Source organism: Trachurus trachurus (genome assembly GCF_905171665.1).
Source record: "Trachurus trachurus genome assembly, chromosome: 16".
In the NCBI taxonomy this organism is placed as follows: domain Eukaryota; kingdom Metazoa; phylum Chordata; class Actinopteri; order Carangiformes; family Carangidae; genus Trachurus; species Trachurus trachurus.
Window position 1 is genome coordinate 8574247 of NC_139902.1, and position 20274 is coordinate 8594520.

General features: G+C 45.3%; 2 protein-coding genes across 2 annotated transcripts; both read right to left on the reverse strand.

Moving 5' to 3' along the window:
• Positions 1 to 522: 522 nt before the first annotated feature.
• Positions 523 to 12112, reverse strand: vsig10l (V-set and immunoglobulin domain containing 10 like; the record flags this gene model as incomplete). Its single annotated transcript, XM_083989534.1, has 12 exons — positions 523 to 597; positions 689 to 775; positions 7351 to 7388; positions 7474 to 7593; positions 7697 to 7921; positions 8169 to 8261; positions 9357 to 9635; positions 9742 to 9987; positions 10264 to 10530; positions 10635 to 10907; positions 11582 to 11905; positions 12040 to 12112. The coding sequence occupies 12 exons, from the start codon at positions 12110 to 12112 to the stop codon at positions 523 to 525; spliced, it is 2100 nt and encodes a 699-aa protein (XP_083845660.1).
• A 1412-nt stretch (positions 12113 to 13524) lies between these two features.
• etfb (electron transfer flavoprotein subunit beta) lies at positions 13525 to 18963 on the reverse strand. The gene is made up of 7 exons (XM_083989772.1): positions 18793 to 18963; positions 17322 to 17480; positions 16592 to 16750; positions 16389 to 16451; positions 15582 to 15740; positions 15222 to 15435; positions 13525 to 14185 (listed from the first exon to the last, which is right to left on the reverse strand). The coding sequence occupies exons 1-6, from the start codon at positions 18844 to 18846 to the stop codon at positions 15265 to 15267; spliced, it is 765 nt and encodes a 254-aa protein (XP_083845898.1). The 5' UTR covers positions 18847 to 18963; the 3' UTR covers positions 13525 to 14185; positions 15222 to 15264.
• Positions 18964 to 20274: the final 1311 nt, after the last annotated feature.

The window sequence follows — 20274 nt, forward strand, 5'->3', positions numbered from 1 at the left end:
CAGGCTGTCTTTTTTTGCAGAGGATCCTTTTGTAAACAATTAATTTCCTGATTTCTTTAATACCATAAATCATATTCTTTCTCCACACAATCAAATGGATAACCCTGTTCTGGAAAGATTGGTTTCATATCTAAGAGTTTGTCAATAACATTCTCTGCAGTGTGACAAATTCATCCAAGTCTGAAAAACTGACACCTTGTGTGATGGCTGTTTGAAAGTGAGGTGTTTTATCCACCCACACAGTGTATAGACATGCACATTGAAAAACGCCACGTTAAGAATGTTATTTCTTGCAACTGGGTTGAGAAAAAGGCCTTCAGTTTTAATTCAATAGATTTATAAATAAATGCACAGACCTGACTTTAACTTATATTTATTATCAATAAATATTGTTACATTGTTGATGACATTTGTGCTTGCTTTGGTTAAAATCACAATAAAAATATAGAAAATCTCAGACTGAAATAATAAAACACTGCTGTACAAAAGTAAAAATACACATAAATAAAAACATACAGGAGTTTAGACGGTTGTAGCAACTCTGACAGGCGGCGGAGGGACAAATGTGGGGAGAGCCACTGATCGTTCAGAGGGAGTCTGAAAGCAAACAGACTCAAGTCAGTTCTTTAACTACAAAGAAAGAAAATAAGGGATTTTAAAGGCTCTTAAGGGTTTAAAGACAGATTACCTGCTGCAGTCTATTGTAGTCAGGGGGAGACTTCAGGCCTCCTGTCAGCAGGTTGTGAGGAACCGGATCTGATTGGGTTGTTATTGCCTTTTGAATGAGAAGGAAGAGGCTGAAGCAACCAAATCTGATGCATGACATTAAGAATATTATATATATTGTAACGTTGCGGGGTAGCTGGGTGGCTAACGGAAGAACGGGAGGAGACGAGATCAAAGTTGCTAGCTCAACTGAGCCCAGATTTATTCCCTCGCCGAAGCACAGCTAACCCGAGGTTGAGGTGTCCCCCGGAAAACAACAAACAGCGTGGCTAACCCTCGGAACTCAGGAAACTGTCTCTCTTCCTGCTCACAAGCTTTTTCCCCCCGCATAACAAAAACTCCTCCCCCGACGTAAACACTGTCGTAAAAACACACATCTTCCCCTCCCTTCCCTGAACACATCTGTGAGCCCCTCCTCACTACGGTGGACACCTCCCTCCATTTAACACACTGTAACACTACACACACATCAGTAAATCACCCAGCGTTACACTGCCCCCCCCTTTCTAAATCTCCTCGCCCCGAGGAGCCAACTTTCAGTCCAAATAACGCTGGGGAACTCTGCGTTGCCTTCTGGGTCGGGGGGTTCTGCCCTCCCCGAAATCCTGCGTGGGAATAACCGCTCCAAGCGGCGTGACTTGAACATCTCTCTCCAGAACGTCAGCTGAACGTCGGTGCCCCCTTGGAAAGCACTGTGGAGCTGGGGTTCCCTCCGCAGGAGGTGTCTGAACAGGTGGTGGGGATCGACGATCCTGCCCGAAGCTTGGTTGATTCACTCCCCGGTAGGGTGCTAGACGATCGCGGTGTATCACCACAACCCGGCCTCTCCCTGTCAGCCTCACCCTGTAGACTACCTCCCCGACTCTTTCCAAGACCCGACAGGGCCCGATCCAGTTACTCTGCAGCTTGGGGGATTTCCCTTTGGTCCGCTTTGGGGCATAGACCCACACCAGGTCCTCCGCTTTGAAGTGAGTCCCTCTTGTATGCAGATCATAGGCTCTCTTCTGTCGGGCCCCTGCAGTCTCAGCTTGTCCCCGCGCAAACTCATGTGCTTGCTCCAGCCTCTGTCTTAGCTGGGTAGCATACTCTGGACCAGCTGGTACTTGGGGGGTATCTGGCGGGCGTCCATACGCCAGAGTGGGTGGGGTCCTGAGCTCCCTACCCAACATCAACAGGGCTGGTGTGCATCCCGTGGTCTCCTGTGTCGCTGAGCGGCAAGCCAATAAGACCAGGGGTAACTGCAGATCCCAGTCCTTCTGATCCTTTGCTACTACCAGCGCTAGCTGTGCCCCCAGAGTGCGATTAAACCTCTCAACCAAACCGTCACTCTGGGGATGGAGAGGCGTCGTCCTGGTCTTATGGATCCCAAGCTGCTTGCACATTTCCATGAACAGCTTGGCCTCGAAATTCCTCCCTTGGTCGGAGTGCAGCTCAGCGGGCACCCCAAAACGGCTAAACATCCCCTCAATTAGCACCTCACAGACAGTAGCCGCCTCTTGATCTGGCACCGCCACTGCTTCGGGCCATTTGGTAAAATAGTCCATTGCTACCACCACATAGCGATGTCCCCGAGGCGTGCGGGGGAAGGGGCCAAGAATGTCAACAGCCACTCTGTCCATTGGTGCTCCCACCTGGTACTGTTGCAGTGGTGCTCTACTCTGGCCTGGGGGGCCCTTACGGGCAATGCAGGGATCACACTGTTGGCAAAAGGCTTCCACATCACGTCTACAAGTGCTCCAATAGAACCCTTGCCGCACTCTCTTCAGTGTTTTGTTTACACCAAAGTGCCCCACTCCTAGTTGGCCATGATGGAAGCTCAGCACCTCCTCCCGTCGTCTCTTAGGCACCACCACCTGCCATTTTTCCCTACCAGAAGCAGGCTCCTTCCAACGTCTCCAGAGTACTCCATCACGAAGCGACAGGCCCTCCCACTGTGACCACAGACCCCTCAAGGATGGACCTGCGGCAGCAACCTCCGACCAGTCTGGGCGTCGATTGGCCTCCACCCACTCTAACACCGTCCTCAAATCTGGGTCCCCTTGCTGCTCCGTGGCCCAATCAATCGCGTCATCCAGTCTCAGGGCCATGCAGTGTTCTGTTCGCTCCCACCTTGTTTCTTCGTCCTTGCCCTCAGCCCGACTGCAATGCGAGCAATCCAGCCGACAGGGTCTCCTGGAGAGGCCGTCCGCATTCGAATGACTGTTTCCTTGCCTGTGCACGATGGAGAAGTTGTACTCCTGTAGTTGTTCAATCCATCTGGCCAGTTGCCCTTCAGGTTCTCGGAAAGACATCAACCACCTGAGGGAGGCATGGTCTGTCCGTACAACAAATTTTACTCCACACAGGTAGTGCTTGAAGTGGTTCACGGACTCCACCACAGCCAACAGTTCTCTCCTAGTGACACAGTAGTTCCGTTCTGGTTTTGAGAATGTCCTGCTGTAATACGCAATCACTTGCTCTCCCTGGGGCGTAACTTGGGCTAGGACCGCCCCGAGACCATCGTTACTTGCGTCGGTGTCCAACACAAACTGCCCCGCTGGATCTGGAGTTGTCAAAACTGGGGAATGACACAGAGCTGATTTCAGCGCATCAAATGCTTGCTGCTGTTCTGGGCCCCACGCAAACCGCGCATTCTTGCATGTCAGCCGGTGGAGAGGCGCAGCTACAGTTGAGAACCCGGCAATGAAACGGCGGTAATAAGAGGCTAACCCCAGGAAGGAGCGCACCTCGGAAACATTCTTTGGAACTGGCCAGTCCCGGACAGCGATCACTTTGTCCTCCACTGTGCTCACCCCCTGTGCACTCACTTTGTGGCCCAGGAAGGTCAGTTCTTTCCGCATCAGTCTACACTTCTCAGGGTTCAACTTTAACCCTGCTTGGTGGATCTTGGAGAAGGCCATTCTGAGCGCCTGCAAAGCGGTGTTGAAATCCGGCCCATGGATCAGCACATCATCTAAATAGACTTGCTTGCTTTGTGATGGAACGTCCATGAGCACTTTCTCCATAAGCCTCTCGAATGTGGCCGGGGCGTTGCAGAGCCCGAACGGCATGACAGTGAATTGCCACAGTCCCGAACCAGTCGTGAAGGCTGTCTTGGGGCGGGCCTCTGGTGACAGAGGTACCTGCCAGTACCCACTCCTTAGATCAAGTGAGGAGAACCAGGCAGAGCCCCTGATTCCATCCAGGGCATCATTGACTCGGGGAAGGGGATATGAGTCCTTGACTGTGATCTCATTTACCGGCCTGAAGTCGACACAAAAACGCCACCCTTGAGTACCCTTCTTAGGCACCATCACCACCGGTGACACCCACGAGCTGTTTGAGGGTTCAATCACTCCAGCTGCTCTCATCTCTGCCACACACTGCTCAGCAGCCGCCTGTTTGTTCAGTGGTACGCGACGTGGGCGCTGACGAATCGGATGTGCAGTGCCTGTATCCATCTCATGCTGGATTACGTGGGTCCTGCCCAGATCAGAGGGGGAGGTGGCAAAAATGGACCGGAACTCATACAGCAAGTCCCATAACTGCTGCTGCTGCTCTGTGGACAACCCCTCTTTATTACTCTCCAACAACGCCTCAATAGTTTCCTCCTGGGTTGGTGGCTTTGGTGGGATATCACAGTTTACGGTACCACTCTCGGTTGCATTGCTGGTTGCCAGTTCGCCAACTGTCTCTGGTTGGGGGTCTGGGCTGAGCGGTTGCGACAGGAGTTCATTAGAAGGAACAGCACCTGTGGCTAAGGGTATCAACCATGATTGACCTTCATCCTGCACAACATCCACACATGGGGGAGCTGTCAACTCCTGGGCTTGCATTTCCATCTCAACAATAAATGGCTTAGGGCCCAGCGAAGGAAATACTGGGCACGGCTCTAGCTGGACCCCCAGTTTGCTTAGAGACTCAGAAAGTTTGGGACGATGCACCACTGGACTTGGGTTACACCTGGCCCGCTGTGGTCTGTCCGGTGAGCCGGACACTTGTAATGACTTACACTGGTCTCCATCACATATCAGGGGTAATGGTGGACCGTCCATGAATGTCACTGTTCCCTGGTCCACGTTCAACACAGCCTTGGTATCCTTCATGAAGTCAAAACCCAACAGGCAGTCCTCTTGAATTTCAGCCACCCACATTAGATAAGGGAAAGTCTGTTCCCCCAACTGGACATTGACGGTGCACTGGCCCAGCATAGCTGACTGGTCTCCTGTCACGGTAATGAGGGGCCGCACATTGGAGCACCACTGGAGGTCCCCTGGGAGCATGTCTGGGCGGATGATTGTCACTGTTGAACCAGAGTCCACGAGCGTACAAACTGACTTGCCGTTAATCCAGGACCGCACCCGTGAGACTTGAGGTCCTGAGTGGGGGAATGCGGGGCCCCCCTCTGCAACACAGTTATTTCTTGCAGGTGAGTGCATGGAAGGTGCATGGCCAGGAGTGGAGTAACCTTCCTCACCTCCGCTCCCCACCCCGTTTCCCGGTGGCTGGCGCTGGGCCGGTGGCACAGGATTGTTGAGGTCAGGGCAGTGGTACTGGATGTGACCTATTTGTCCACACCTCCAACAAGTCTGTGTCTGTGGGTCTGGAGGACCTCTGTAGTCCTGTGGTCTAGGGGGTCTCTGAGGTCTCGGGGGGTCTCGTTGAGGGGGGAAGTAGAGAGGCTGGGGGCGTGGGGGCTGGGGGTGTGGGGGCTGTTGTTGCCGGGGTTGGTGGCGTGGTGACTGAGAGGATGGGGACTGGAGGGGTCTCACATTCCCACCCTCTGTAAAGATCTGTTCAACCTCCTGAGCGCGTTCCAGTGCCTCTTCCCATGATAAGGGGTTGCTAAGCCGCACCTGTTCCCGCAACCTGTCAGGTTTCAGGCCACTGATGAAGGCCTCCTTCAAGAGAATAAATCTCTGATCTTCAGTGAACTCAGGGAAAGCTTTGCGAGCTAAGTGGCGTAGCTCCGCTGCATAGACTCCCAGTTTCTCACCTTCTCTGCGTGTTCTCTCATTGAACAGACGTCTGGCGGTTGACTTACTCGTTGGGTCCCCAAACTGCCGTTCTATAGCACACGCTATGGCTTGAGAATCAGTCATGTCCATTTCTGAGAGATCCAACAGAACCCTTCTGGCCTCCCCCTCTAGAGCTGCGGCCAACTGGACGGCCCTCTCAGTCTTGTCCCACTGGTTGGCTCTAGCTATCAGCTGAAATTGCGTCCAGTATGTCTCCCAATCAGTAGCGCCATCATATCGCCCTGCCTTCACTTGGTCTCTCTTCTGCTGAGCTGTAGCCATGGAAGCTGGGGAGGCACCAGTCATAGCTGCAGTGAGTGCTTGTGTGAGGGCAGCGGTCAGTAATGCAGTGGGGTCATGGAGAGACACTTGGCCCGAGTGGGGAGTGTTGGTGGGGGCACAGCCAACACGGTCCACTGCAGGGGAGTAACCATCATGTGGAGTGCAGCTTGTCCTATCCCTCCTCTGTTCAGATGCGAGTGAGCCCATGTAGTTAGTGTGGTCAGCTGCCAAGCTAAAACAAGTCTTTGGGGTTGGTGTTTGAATGACTGGTGTTCTTGAACCATTGATTACATTACCAGGGCCCGTTCCATTACTCTTTTTAGCCACCATGCTAACAGTTTCTAGCTGTGAAACCAAAGCATCCTGATAGCTAGCTTCCCCAGTAAATGGGCTATCCAAACCAGGCCATGGTACTGGAACACCTTCGGTAACAGAGCTAACTGGTCCATAGTGGGTTTGTACATGGCTATTTTGAGTCAGGGGCAATACTTTGTCAGAATCCTGTAGCAATGGTTGTTCACCAGGAAACTCACTGTCACATCCTTGGTCAGCAGCTCTGTTGCGTTGTCCATCCCCCTCAGCATAGCTTGCTTTTAGCCACTGCCTGAACATTCCCTTCTCAGTTTCTGTCCGAGCATCACTTGAACGCCACATAACTTCTTCCCGAGCTTGCCTTGAACGCACCACTCCGTCATTCCGAGCTGCACTCAAACGCACCATCTCGTCTTCTCCACCGAGAGACGGCCGCCGCTCCTTCACCTTCGTCTCCCCCGACGGTGGCGGCGTTAGCCATCCGCTAGCTTCCATCGTCGCCGTCCAGCTACCGGAGATGTGGGTAAGTCCAACACTTCTGACACCAATGTAACGTTGCGGGGTAGCTGGGTGGCTAACGGAAGAACGGGAGGAGACGAGATCAAAGTTGCTAGCTCAACTGAGCCCAGATTTATTCCCTCGCCGAAGCACAGCTAACCCGAGGTTGAGGTGTCCCCCGGAAAACAACAAACAGCGTGGCTAACCCTCGGAACTCAGGAAACTGTCTCTCTTCCTGCTCACAAGCTTTTTCCCCCCGCATAACAAAAACTCCTCCCCCGACGTAAACACTGTCGTAAAAACACACATCTTCCCCTCCCTTCCCTGAACACATCTGTGAGCCCCTCCTCACTACGGTGGACACCTCCCTCCATTTAACACACTGTAACACTACACACACATCAGTAAATCACCCAGCGTTACAATATTATACACTCCACATGGCACCCATCATCTGTAACTATTTAATCTAAAAGTGTTGAAGTTATTCTGATAAATTCCTAAACATTCATTATGTCAGTGAAGCGTTTCTAACCTCCACTGCTCTGGACACTGGGTATCTTGTCTGCCGGCCTACAAAACACACAGATTAATCAAATATTACTTAGTGAAATTCAAAATTTAAATAGTTTTCTGTGCATTTAAAGTCTGCACCTACTTTTGTTCTTTTTCCAGTAAACACAGAGGTAGATGAGGCCGCCCAGCAGCAGCAGGAAGAGAAGGCTGCAGGGGATTCCTGCTGCAATGCCAGCGATGGCTGGACCACTCAGCCCTTCACCTTGTGACAAGACAGATGGCGACCAATGGTTGTAAGACCGTAGCCTCACCCCTCAGCCCATGATACACAGTGTAACCACAACACCTATAACAATGTACCAAACCTGGACCGATCCTGTGGGCCTCAGTCGGTTCTCCTTCAGTGAAACGAGCTTTGGGGATGACACGAAACCGGTACGTCAAGTTAGGATCAAGGAAAGAGATGTCTGCACTGCGAGCTGAACCAGGTTTCTGCTGTATGGTCCGATATTTGTTTGAGGTGCCTCTAGTTTGGGTGTTTTTAGGATTCTCGCTCAGGAGATCTGGTCCTTTCATTTGGATGTCAAACCCTTTGAACAAGCACAAGAAGTGATAAATACAGTGGCAACAAAGTTGAGCCTGTTCTGGTATTTTATGTACATCTAAACAAAGACAGAGACAAAACAAAAACTTGCACTTGCTTTTCACAGCACTTTTGCTCTAAAAATATTTTTCACTCAGCACACTAAAGTGCTGCTAACACATTCCATAATATTTACACCCCTATCCTCTAGCTGTTCCTTGTAGAGCAGACTTGCTGGCGTGTTACTGCTTTACCTGTAACAACAGAGGTGGGCAGGACCTCCCAAGTCAACGTGACGATGGTTCCATCTTGATTAGGAAACAAACTGGAACGTGAGATGGACGGCCCTGGAAAGAGAGAGGGAGGGATTGTGACTAAGCAGGGAGATGGAGAGAGGACAGGAGGGGGGACAAGGGTGAACCAAGACTGGGGAGCTTTGTCTAAAGGGAAAGAGCAACCTCAGGTATTACTTAACTCTCCATGAGAGGGTCCATTGTGTCTTTTGGCTCTGTAATGCTAGTAGCACTTCAAATTAGAAGCTAAAGGCAACAAAATCCTTACAGAAGACGAGAATACAACATACTGTACCGTTTAACTACAAGTAACCACATCTATTATTTTCCTCTCTCTTCCTCTATCATCTACAACATTGAATATCTTTTAATGTTTCATATTAGATGTGAGAATAAAAGTGAAAAATACCAATATCACACTTGCAATGTCAACCAAGGTGTTGATTCTTCTGTCTCTCTACTGACTGACTGAACTGTCAGCTTGTTCCCTTCCGATTCAGTCAGAAGCAGCTTCGTAATGTTTTAGCTGGTTGATGCAGTGACTAAAAGATAAACTTCATACTGTTTAGTTGTTTAATCTGTAGCATAAAATCACCTCCCCTTAAATGAACCTAGGTTTTCAGTGGTGGAAAATACCCAACTACATTAACTCTGGTACTAGAAAAAAAATAACTTAACATATGAAATTCAATATATTTTGAAAAGATTGAAAGTTGGTTCATAACTTGTTCTACTTTTGACCCCTAAAAAAGTCATGTTTAAATTCATTGTCACATTTCATCAGAACTTTTTTCCAACCTCATCATTCATCTCATGTCCCATCAGATTGATTTAGTCCGGTTATGTGAACCACTTAACAAATGTCTATATCATAACCTTATATCAGCCTTGCATCATACTGTATAAATCAGTCTCATGTCTTATTTTACAGAACAAACAGTTGCTACTTTCAGTACATTTTGCTGATGAGGTTTGAGGGCTGATATTTTAAAATATGGCTGGATAAGAAATTTAACAGTTCCCTCTGACATGTAATTGGGTAGAAGTTACACAAAATTAATACACCTTTAAGTACCATAAAATAGCCAGCTACAGAAATACTTGAGTAAGTATCTGGTTCCTCTCCTGCTAAGATCAGCAACACCATACCTCGTAACTGTACTTCTCTTCTCTGGGAGCCCAGTGGGTTGCGGCAAGAGCAGGTGTAGTTTTGGAGGAGAAAGTTGCTGACATTGTAATGACTAATCTTGAGCTGAGTGGTGTCACTGCTGATCTGGTAAGTCGTCCCGTTGGTGACAGCCTCGCTGCCTTTGGACCATGACACCACCGCCTCAGGTGAGGCCTCACTGACACAGTGGATTCCAACCACTATTTTGCCCTCAGAGTCGACTGTGGTTCCCACGGTTGGGAGGAACTCCACTGGACTACCTGAGGGAGGCAATGATTTGTATGAGTTTGGTTTTTTGAACAACAGATTGTTGATAATTTACAAATCCTCGAGTGATAAATAATCAATGATACTATTCAAACTTACCTGCAGTGACGTTGCATTTATTCGGTTCAACTGGATGAGCCGCCATGCATGTGACAGTTTTCCTGTTCAAGTTGTCTGAGGCAGCAACGGTCAGGCTGAAGGTCCCTGCTCCACTGCTGGTGTTGCTTAGCGCTGGGAAAGACAGCTGGGCCGGTGGGGTTCCCCCTGACCACCAACAATGATACTGCAGGTCAGTGTTCCCATTCACCGACTGTACAGAGCATGTCGGGCTGCCCGGCGGCTTCTCTGTTCCAAGAGAAAGTCGATTGAATTATTAATTTATATAAATTTAGACATACATGAACAACGTCATTTGGGAACCTTGCATTTTTAAAAGTTTTTAGGTGCAAAGATGACAGGATTTTGTATCTTCTGAAAACAATGAAACAACTCAAACTATACAATATATGAGATTCTATATCTTCTTTAAATCAGATATAATTTAAGTCAAATCAGTCCAAAATGGACAAAATGCTGAATCCTGCCACTCATACACACAGAAAAGATTAGCTTTTTGCGTACCATACACATTTAAAGTCATGTTCTTCTGGCGCTGTTCTTCTGTCTTCTTATTGATCAGACTGCATGTGTAAACGCCCCCTTGACTGGTCTGGACATTTGTTAAATTTAAGAGTCCGTCAGGGGAATCTAAAAGGCTCTGACCACCAAAGATCCACTCAATTTTTGGCGGTGGGACTCCCTCAGCCTGGCAGGAGAGGTTCAGAGAGTCCCCTGAAACATAGAAAGGCCGGGGCGGACGGGCCTCGAGTAGGGGCTCGTCTGGTCCATCTGTAGCAGAGAGAATAAAGAGGATAGGAAATGAAAGGATGCAAACAGACACATTAAGGATGGATGCAGCAGAGACATATTTCAATCAAAGTTGTTCATCTTACACAGCACAGTGACGTTCATGTGAGCTTCCACGCGACTGAAGGGGTTCGTCAGCAGCACTGTGTACCGTCCTGTGTCACTCCGGTTTGGTCCCAGGATCACGAGGCTGCTTTCGTTCACCAAGTAGTGCGAGCTGCTTTTTATCTCCGTGTCATTGAAGAACCATGCATGCCGCTCAACCACTCCTTGCAACATGCTATACTGCAGGGTTAACGGCTCGGCTCCCTCTTTGGCCAAATCAGGCTTCATGCTCAGTGACACATTCTGGATGACTTCTGTTAACGAGAAAGTGAGGGGACAGTGGAACAAGGTGGTGACTACTTACAGTAAATCAGAAAAGTTATTATACCTGTGCACCATCTTATTACAATAGCAAGTCGTTTCTGCTTGCCATAGCCATATTACACAGTGCAGAGACAACCACTTATTAGCAGCACCAGACCTGGAAGGGAGTCTTGGTTTAGCATAATTATCCAGAAACAGGGGTTGAACCTAGGTCCTCATCACCCTGCTAACACAAAAATGCAATTCATGCTTTTCTTTTTAGTCAGTAATTAACATTAGATACTAAACATGTTGTAGTAACTGTGTGGCTTAACTTAAATATTTTTTCAGGGAAGTTAATCTAAACTCCTTTTGTCAACAAGACCAGTTGGTCTGGAAGCTTTTCTCTCTAAATGTGCTTGACCTTTAACTTCATCCAGCCCATAGACACTGCTGCACAGTTAAAATTCTTCAAACTCACAAATGTTACAGCATATTTTAAAATCTACAATAAAAGATCCCAGTGTTGCTAACTTTCCCATTTTATAAAAAGTGCACATAAATACAGGCCATGGTGTAGATAGAAAATTCAGGTTAATATGAAATCAATTGGTTTAAACATCCTCTAAATCCTGGCCCCATGACAGCAGCAGGCCTGCACATCAAAGCTCAGGGAGGCACTCACCAAATACTCTCAGGGTGAAATTTGTCACAGCTTTACCCAGTCCAGACTTTGTCATTTCAACTGTGTAGTTACTGGTGTAGCTGAGCGGTACATTTACAAAGGTGAGGGATCCATCTTCCTCAATCTTCAGCACGTCCTTGTTGGATATGTCAGGGTCAGCACTGGAGCCAATAGTCCATGTGACGACAGGTAAATTTCCCATTAGCCAGGTAACAGCTGGGTCAGGGGCACCACTGAAGGACACATTCAGAGTCACATAGCTGCCAGCTATTGTATCCACCAAGGAAGGACCCGCAGGAGAGACCACCAGCTCACTGTGTGCACCTGTCAGCATGGAGCCATGTCAGGAGACAGGAGATAGCCTATCAGTTTCTTCAGTTTTTCAACATGACACATTTCAAAAACATTTAAATTTAAACAGTGAAGCAACACTGGGAGATGACGTTAAATTCCCTTACCTTGAAAAGCAAAGCTGAGTAAAATACCAAGAAAAACAGCTCTTAATCTCACAAACTCATCAAACCACGTCATTTCAGTAAAACTGGACGGAAGCCGAGCAGCTCACAAATATATTCAAAAAAATCCCACGATTAGGTAACAAGTTAAACTTTGCACATAGCCTACACTAAAATTCTGGTGAAGAAATGTCCTTGGTGTCTTGGACAGCAGTGACTGTTCGTGTGTGTGTGTATGAGACATCAGAGCGCGTGAATAGCTCACCTGTGCTGAGTCAAAGCCTTGATTGTGCTGTGCACGTGAGGCCACGCCCCTCCCTCATCATCTAATTACACACAACAGAGCCTCATATCTGCTGCGTAGGAAGCCAGCATTTTACTGTGTATCTTTCTGAAATAGGTCGGTTGATGTTTCGTGTCGGTGACTGTAACTAACGCATCATTTCACAGACCTGATAATAATCATTTTTGAACGTTGATTTCCAGTAAAGAAGTTGTAGGAGTTCAATATCAGTGAATGTTAATTACTCCTTTTGTTATTGGAAGTTTCATGCAAAATGAGTTTAGTTTGTTACACCGCGTGTTCCTCCAAATTAATGTCTGAAGTTCATCTGACAACTCTTTGCTTTATCTAACAATACCAAAATTAGGTCCAGGGAATATTGTAGGAATACATTAATTTAAACAGAATCAGATAACTGTTGTGTAGTAGGTTGTGTTCACTCGGCTGTCCTGCTGGTACCCTTAGCAAAGGACTCGCCTAACATTTAGTAATCTGAGAAGGTGGAAGACCCTGATCCCGTTTGACAGTCAGTTTACTAGTTATAACTATAAACTGTAAGCACTGAGCCAAAATGATTGTGTCTAACACAGAAACCCAGCGGTACTCTTACTTTTGTGTTTGATTAAATAAAACACTTTGAAATAAATATAATATAATAAACAATATGACTATGATGTTGTGAAATAACCCAATAAAATGTTTAATACTCAGCTCATTATTAAAAAGAATAATTGCAACCTGCTTCTTTTCGCAGTAAGAGTTAATTTCATGGTGTAATTTTCTTAAGAAGACCATTAAATGTCATAAATGCAGCAAACTGCGAAGAGAGCTGCTGTTTTATTAGGAAATCAGCCTATTAGGTTTTGAAAAAAGAATCACTGGAATAAAATTACCTGAAATAAACATGACTTTGTGAATTGAATTTGGATTAAATTATTTCAGAACTGAGTGATTATATTTAGTGTTTAATATAACAGTTTTTTTCCCATCTTTAGGTGTTAACATTGCTACTATGTGGTGGAAAAATGTTTATTAAGATGACATGATGACCAGTCCTCAATGAAGCAGCAGCATCTATACAGGGTAGTTAATGTACTGTATGTGCTGTGATGTATTCTTCCTTGCAGACCTAATATTTCTATGGCAAATGTTAAAATAAAACAAAAAAAAAAGAAATGACAAAAGAACAGTTACACGTGCACCAATTTTAGATATGAAAAAGACTGGCTTCTTTATTGTTGTGGTAATGTTCTGTACAATTGACTGAGAACTGAGGCGCTTATGGTAAAATTCAGATTCATGGTCATTTCCCCCTCATTTATACTGAGAGACACCGTCTAGGCAGAGGACTGAAACCCAGAGAGAATTTACATGACAAACTATACAGAGTACCAGTACACATGATGCTGATCTTGGGAGGACACAACCATCTCAACAAGTTTCGGTCCATATTTACATAAATCATTTACAAAAACTGCACCTCTTAACATGTGAGACAGATGTACAGATGTGTTTGGTTGGTGAATACATTGCTCCGTTGGTTTTTAGTGTACAGTGCAATACAAACAGCAGTATGAGAGAGAGAGAAAGAGGACGTTTGTGGGTCTTAATTAATGCATAAAGGCTGTTTGTGTGAAGTTATCAGTATAGCTTATGACAGAAGAATCATCCGTGTAAATTAGGATGCACATAAAAGACAAGATGATCCTTTTGGAGTTGCCTGGGTCTGCTGCAGGACAGTGTTTCTCAGTATCCCTCCCCTGCTTATCCTCAGGAGTCCGCCTCGAACAGAGGGATTAGGCCGATACATGAGCTAGTCCTCTGGGTGAGCTTATGTAATACAGTCCGGTTATTCATTAAAGAGTCCTGCAAGGAGAGCACAGAATGTAGATATGCAATTCAAGACAAGAGTTGCAATTAAAATCTTTAATTAGTTTTGCTTCTGTAACCACAAAACACATAATAGTCTTTGTCAGGGCAATTAATTAGTTGTTTTTTTTTTTTGCCATGAGGAGATGCTGATATAAAAAGGATATTAATATTCCAAGCAAACAATTCTATCATCCATCACAAGAGGTAACTTTGCATACACAAGCCTGTATCGAGTCATAATGAAGGGGTACACGTATAAAGAATCATTAATTTTTGGAATACAGTATTTCCACTGCCCTTTGCCTGGAAGATATGGAAATAAGACTTGGACTTTCGCCCAGGCAAAAAATATGTGAATGCTACAAATATTTATATATATATTATACTTATTAGCTCCATGACACCTCCCTACTTGAAAGATTGATAAAAAGCCAATGAATCATCTAGTGTCACCAGCTTACATTAGAGCTGTAACAGCTCAATATCGATAGTTTAGTCGATTTAAAAAATACTGCAACTATTGTGATAATGGGAGAACACCCATGGCTTGAGGTAAAGGCCCGTGCTCTCCTATTTTTGAGTCTGACTGGAAACCTTTGTTGATCTCTCTCCCTCTCATTCCTGTTATCGCTGTGCAGGCATTAATACAAGCTTAATAAGAGCTTCATAACTATCTTGATAATCAGTTTACTGTCAGTCAGTTTCTTGGCAAAATTACCAGACATTCTCTGGTTCCTGCTTCTGGCGTTTGAGGATTTACCATTCCAGGTTTAAATCATTACAAACTGGATGTCAATGGGTGTTGAACCAGGTGATTGGATGAAGAGAATTTGTCTAGGACAGTTTCTTCTTTTTCCCCTGAGACTTTACACCATACTTTTAAACAAATATCCAACAATTGTTACTTGTAGCCCTCGCTGACATGGTGAAATATTGTTCATACACTTAATGGAAATATGAGTTGATATGGATTAGTCATGAAAATCCATTTTAAGTCAGACTCTACACTGGCATTCATGGTGATACTCACCCTGCTGCTCGGTTCGGAGCTCCCCTGCTGACACTGCTCATGCCTATATCCGCCCTGTCTCCCTCAGTTTGCCCACCAGGTCGTCAACCGTCTCCACCTTCACCCCCGCCTGCCTCTGCGGGGGCTCGTCCACTCTCAACACCTCCAACCGTGATGTGAGATCCACTCCCAAGTCGGCAGGCTTCACGTTAGCAATCTTCTTCTTCTTGGCTTTCTGAAAGGAAGGAAACGAGAGAGAGAGAGGGGGGTAATGTAAAGATTCTGCCACACATAACCACATCTGAACTGTGGAGTCTGTGCTTGACATACTCTGAATGCAGAATACTCGTACTCTGAATGCAAAACCCAATTGCAACCTACCATGATGTTAGGCAGAGTGGCGTATCTGGGGGTGTTGAGTCGAAGGTCTGCCGTCACCACCGCTGGTGTGTTGATCTTAATGGTTTCCAGGCCACCGTCAATTTCTCTCACCACTTTAATCTTGTCTCCTTCCATTGCCACCTCTGATGCAAAAGTGCCCTTAAAAATAAGAATACAGCAGATTTGTTATGCTGAAAGCTCAAATAATAAGGACTTTTAAAAAGATGTGGCTGAGAAACAGGGAAACATTTTCTTTTTTACACTTTTTCTAATCCTGCCATGTAAAGAATTAACAAATCTGATTGTGAATTTACTTGAGGTCATGATCGAGGCAGGCCTTGTGCCCCATCTGCTGGCTTGCCTATGTAACTACAATTTGAACTGTGAACAATCAAGGGCAAATGTGTCTTAAAAATAAAGTGCTGTCAACAACAATACTGATAATGCAAGTACAATTATATAATGGTGATAATTTTGAAATGAGCTGGTTAAAATGTTTGGATTTTAACTGTAATCTTTGCATCTGCAGACTGTTCAGTCTGTGTGTGAATCACATGTCAGAGTGCTTTATCTATTGGTCCAAATAGCCTTTAACCTGCTGATCTGTGCAGGTTCACTGTGGCTTTTACTGACTCAAACTAGTCTCCACTAACCTTGATAAGGCGGTCTGGACAGGCACATAGCCTGATATGAGCGCTACTGTAGGTCACACATAGTATGACACTTGTCAGAGCCAATAGGAAAAAATAGCAACTTAGTCTCGTTCCGCATGACTCATTCAAAGACTGAATTAAAGTTACAACTCACCTGGGGCCAGTCCAGTAGGGCTGCTGTCATCTGGCCAGTCTGATTGCAGTCATCGTCGATGGCCTGTGAAAGCACACAAGTCATTTAAGAGAAGGTAACGGCAGTGTAAGATGTGAGCGTTCATCCGAGTGTGAGAGCTGAAAGTGTGATGAGATTTTAAATGAGGATGTTAAGTGAAATTCATCTTGATTTTTTTTTCCCACCTGTTTGCCGAGGATGACGAGCTGTGCTTCCTCCTTCTTAGCCAAAGCTGCCATGATCTTGGAGACTTGGAGGGGTCCCAAGCTGTCGTAGTCTTTCCCAGTCACTTCTACGTGAATGCCACGGTCTGCTCCCATGGCAAGGGCGGTACGGATGGTCTCCTGAGTGGGTTGGGGAGGGATTATAGGTTAATGAACAAAGAATGATTGGGTGCTACTGCTCCTAAATTCTTAATTTGTTGCCATTACCAAAAGGCTTAACACAAACCGTATAAAATCCACAGTAGAACCAGTATCTGCGACAATAACTGCTTTATCAGTATATTTTTCCATTATTGTGTCAACTGAGATTTGCACTGATAAATTACAATATGACACCCCGGTTATATGTCATTGAATAACTAATTTGAGCATGTGCATTGAAATGATGTAAACCAATGCCAAGTGTAGCATAAGTATTGTGGTATATGATGATAACATAAGTATAGACAAACACAGGCAAATGGCGAATAAATAAGCACAGTCGCTTTCATCCAATTGTTCTTTATATGATTTGTGTCTTTTCTGTATTTGTGACATGTAAATAGTTCATCATATCACCATTCTACTAAATTATATAAGATTCAAATCACTACACACCTTTACAAAACTATACAACCTGCCACACCACAGTGACTTTCTCCAGGTTACTGGTTATAACAGGGCTACAGAGTCTGGCCCCCTTCCCACCCACCTGTGCTTGCTGTGGCCCGCAGCTGACGGCCACAACCTCCTTGATGAGCTTCTTCTCCTTCAGCTTGACCGCCTCCTCCACGGCGATCTCACAGAAGGGGTTCATTGAGTGTTTAACGCCATCCGTCACCACGCCACTCTTGTCCGGCTTCACACGGATCTGTGGAGGAACAATACAGCAGGACAGAGTCACTACGGGGGGCGCCGGGCCCGCTAACAAACCACTCAACCTGGATTCTAGGGCGAACTGTCAGACATGATGACAGAGAAGAATCCACCACAGACTGTAGAGGTGAAAAGGAGTGAGACACTGTGTGATGCATGTTTAAACAACAGCCCTGTAGTTGGGAGAGTGGGCACTCAATCTGTCATCTCTGCTTTTATTGGCCTGCATTGCTTTATCACCAAATAATGATAGAGAAGAACTTTCCTTAAGGGTATACAGTGTGTAATCTGGATACAGGTCTGATACAGATTTGTTGTGTCCATGGTTTTAACTCCAAACCATAGGCTGCAGCCAGGGATTGTTATCCCACTTAGTAGAAGGTTGTTAGTTTTTTTTTACTAAGTTTGGTGTTGGCATTGAGTGATAAGACCTGGCCTACAGCTCATGTTCCAGTTTGGCCTGGCTTTGTTCACCAAATCTTGCCAAAACCAATGAAAAACAGGGGCAGAGCAGACTAAGTAACTAAATAGGGTGTCCACACTTCTGGCCGAATGTAGCACCTGTTTTATAAACAACACATTTTAAATATATATGTTGATAAATTGATATGAAGCATGATGCTAGGGAAAAATCATCACAATTTATTACCTAACTTTGCAAATGGTACATTAGCTTTAGATTTTGGTTTATAAGACGATCTGACATGACAAAAAACAGGAAACCTCATCATGTTTTGATCATCTGGGCGAGGGATAAAGTGTCAGAAGTCAGGACTGAGCAGTGACACTGTACAGATCCTGCTCAGAGCAGCTGGAGCAGGAGTGTTCCTGCTGTAGCATGAAACAGCTGCAAACACATGATGGTGGAGGTGTCCTGCTTCATCTCCAGGGGTCATAAAGGTGACAGAGGTACCCTGAGATCAAAGTAATTAAAAGTCTGTACCGCACACCACTCTCACAGGTTAACATAAAAAAAGGTCTGATTCTGAAGGAGGTGTGCAGATGTTTCAGTCTATTAACTTAGGTTACACAACTTGTCAACAGCTGCAGCAGGAAGAAAGACACACCTTGCGGCGTTGCTGACTGGAAACTCAATTATTCGTCGCGCAACCTCATGTGAGTGAGTATGTGTGCAGGTTGACAGGTTGTCAGACGTGTGACGGGTGGTTTAGGTCCTGTGTCACAGACAACTGGCGTTAGCACGCTAACGTCAGCTAGCAGAGCGAAGAAAGTCAAATGAGAAAGCACAGGGGAAAAAAACATTTTCAACCGGAAATAAGACAGTCGAGACAAAAGAGGCACGGTACCTTGACTGCGTAGTCAATGACACGCTTCACTCCAACGAGAACACGGCCAGACATTGTGGATGAAACGTTTAACTTTCCCGAAGTAGACGTAACACAGTCACCGCAATGAACCTTCACCCAAGGAGGAGAGGTCGGACGGTTTTTAGGGTGATACCACCAGGGGAGGATGTCGAGGGGACCGCCTCCCGTTTCAGCCAATGAGAGGCGGAGTTCCTCCAACGCTCTACACTTTGATTGGCTGAAGATCGGTTGATGTCGTTGTTAAACACACCACAAAGTCAGTCGATGCCGCTGTTTTAGTCAGTGAACAAATAAGGGCTGAAAACCAGTATTTTGTGTTTATGATAAAGAGCCTTTATTTCCTCGTTATGTGTGTTATGTCAATTCATGTGTGGCTTCAAACTGCGTAAAATCTATGAATTACCACAAAATCCATACAGTCTGGGCAAAAAATACCTGTGAATGACGAGGTGCTTCTCACATCTGTGTCGAAAACAAAGCCCGACGGAGAAACGTTCCGCTTTCTGTAGGGTAAAGTTCACGCTGCTGCAGTCTAATACAACTGACAGTCAATAAAACCTGTTTTCATGGTGGTTGTAATGCGCCGTTTTCATTGAAACTGTTTCAGAGACGTGTTGATTCAACTGTATTGTCATTCTGGAGGATGTAGTTTAAATATGTTTTGGCTATCCATGATACTGAGATGTTGAATCTACCCTTGCTGATATTAACCGGTGCAAAATATTAGAACATACACATATTCAGTGATCACAAACCTACAGCATCAGTTAACTTCTGTCAAACATGTTCAATATCATGTTGATAGTTGATCAAACATTTTCAACTGACAACGGTGTATATTTTTCTTACTTTTCTTATCTCTTTTATTTTGTTCTACCATGCCCATATTATATTATATTATATTATATTATATTATATTTCAATCAATAAAGCATCTCTAACTAATTTCCAGTGCTCAGCTCACAAAAATAGTCTGCAACAAGCAGCTTTAAAGTATGAAAAACGCTGTAATAAAAAAGTTAGTTTTGCAGTACGATGTAGGACAAATTATTTTTGCAATCAACCTTCATTCCTCTCTCTCTCTCTCTCATTATCAATAATAATAATTGTATCATAAATGTGTCACTTGTTCAGTTCCTGGGGCAGATAACAAACATTTTTTTTGTTAATTGCTCATTCTAATTTATTTGGGTATACTGAAATCTTAATGCTTTTAAAGTTGATACACTGCTCATACCTGTATATCACATAGACTTAGGCCTTGATAGTTTTATTGTAGGGGTAAACTGAAATATTAATGCAATTTAAGTGAGGGATGCCTGCGTACTCCACTGCCATTTAAAATATTTTATAGGTGCATCAATCTACGTTTCCCTCCAGCAATGCATATGATTGTTGTTCTTTTGGTGTTTTGTGCTTTTTTTTTCTTCCTAAATTGCTCAGTCTTTTCAGCTGACCAGC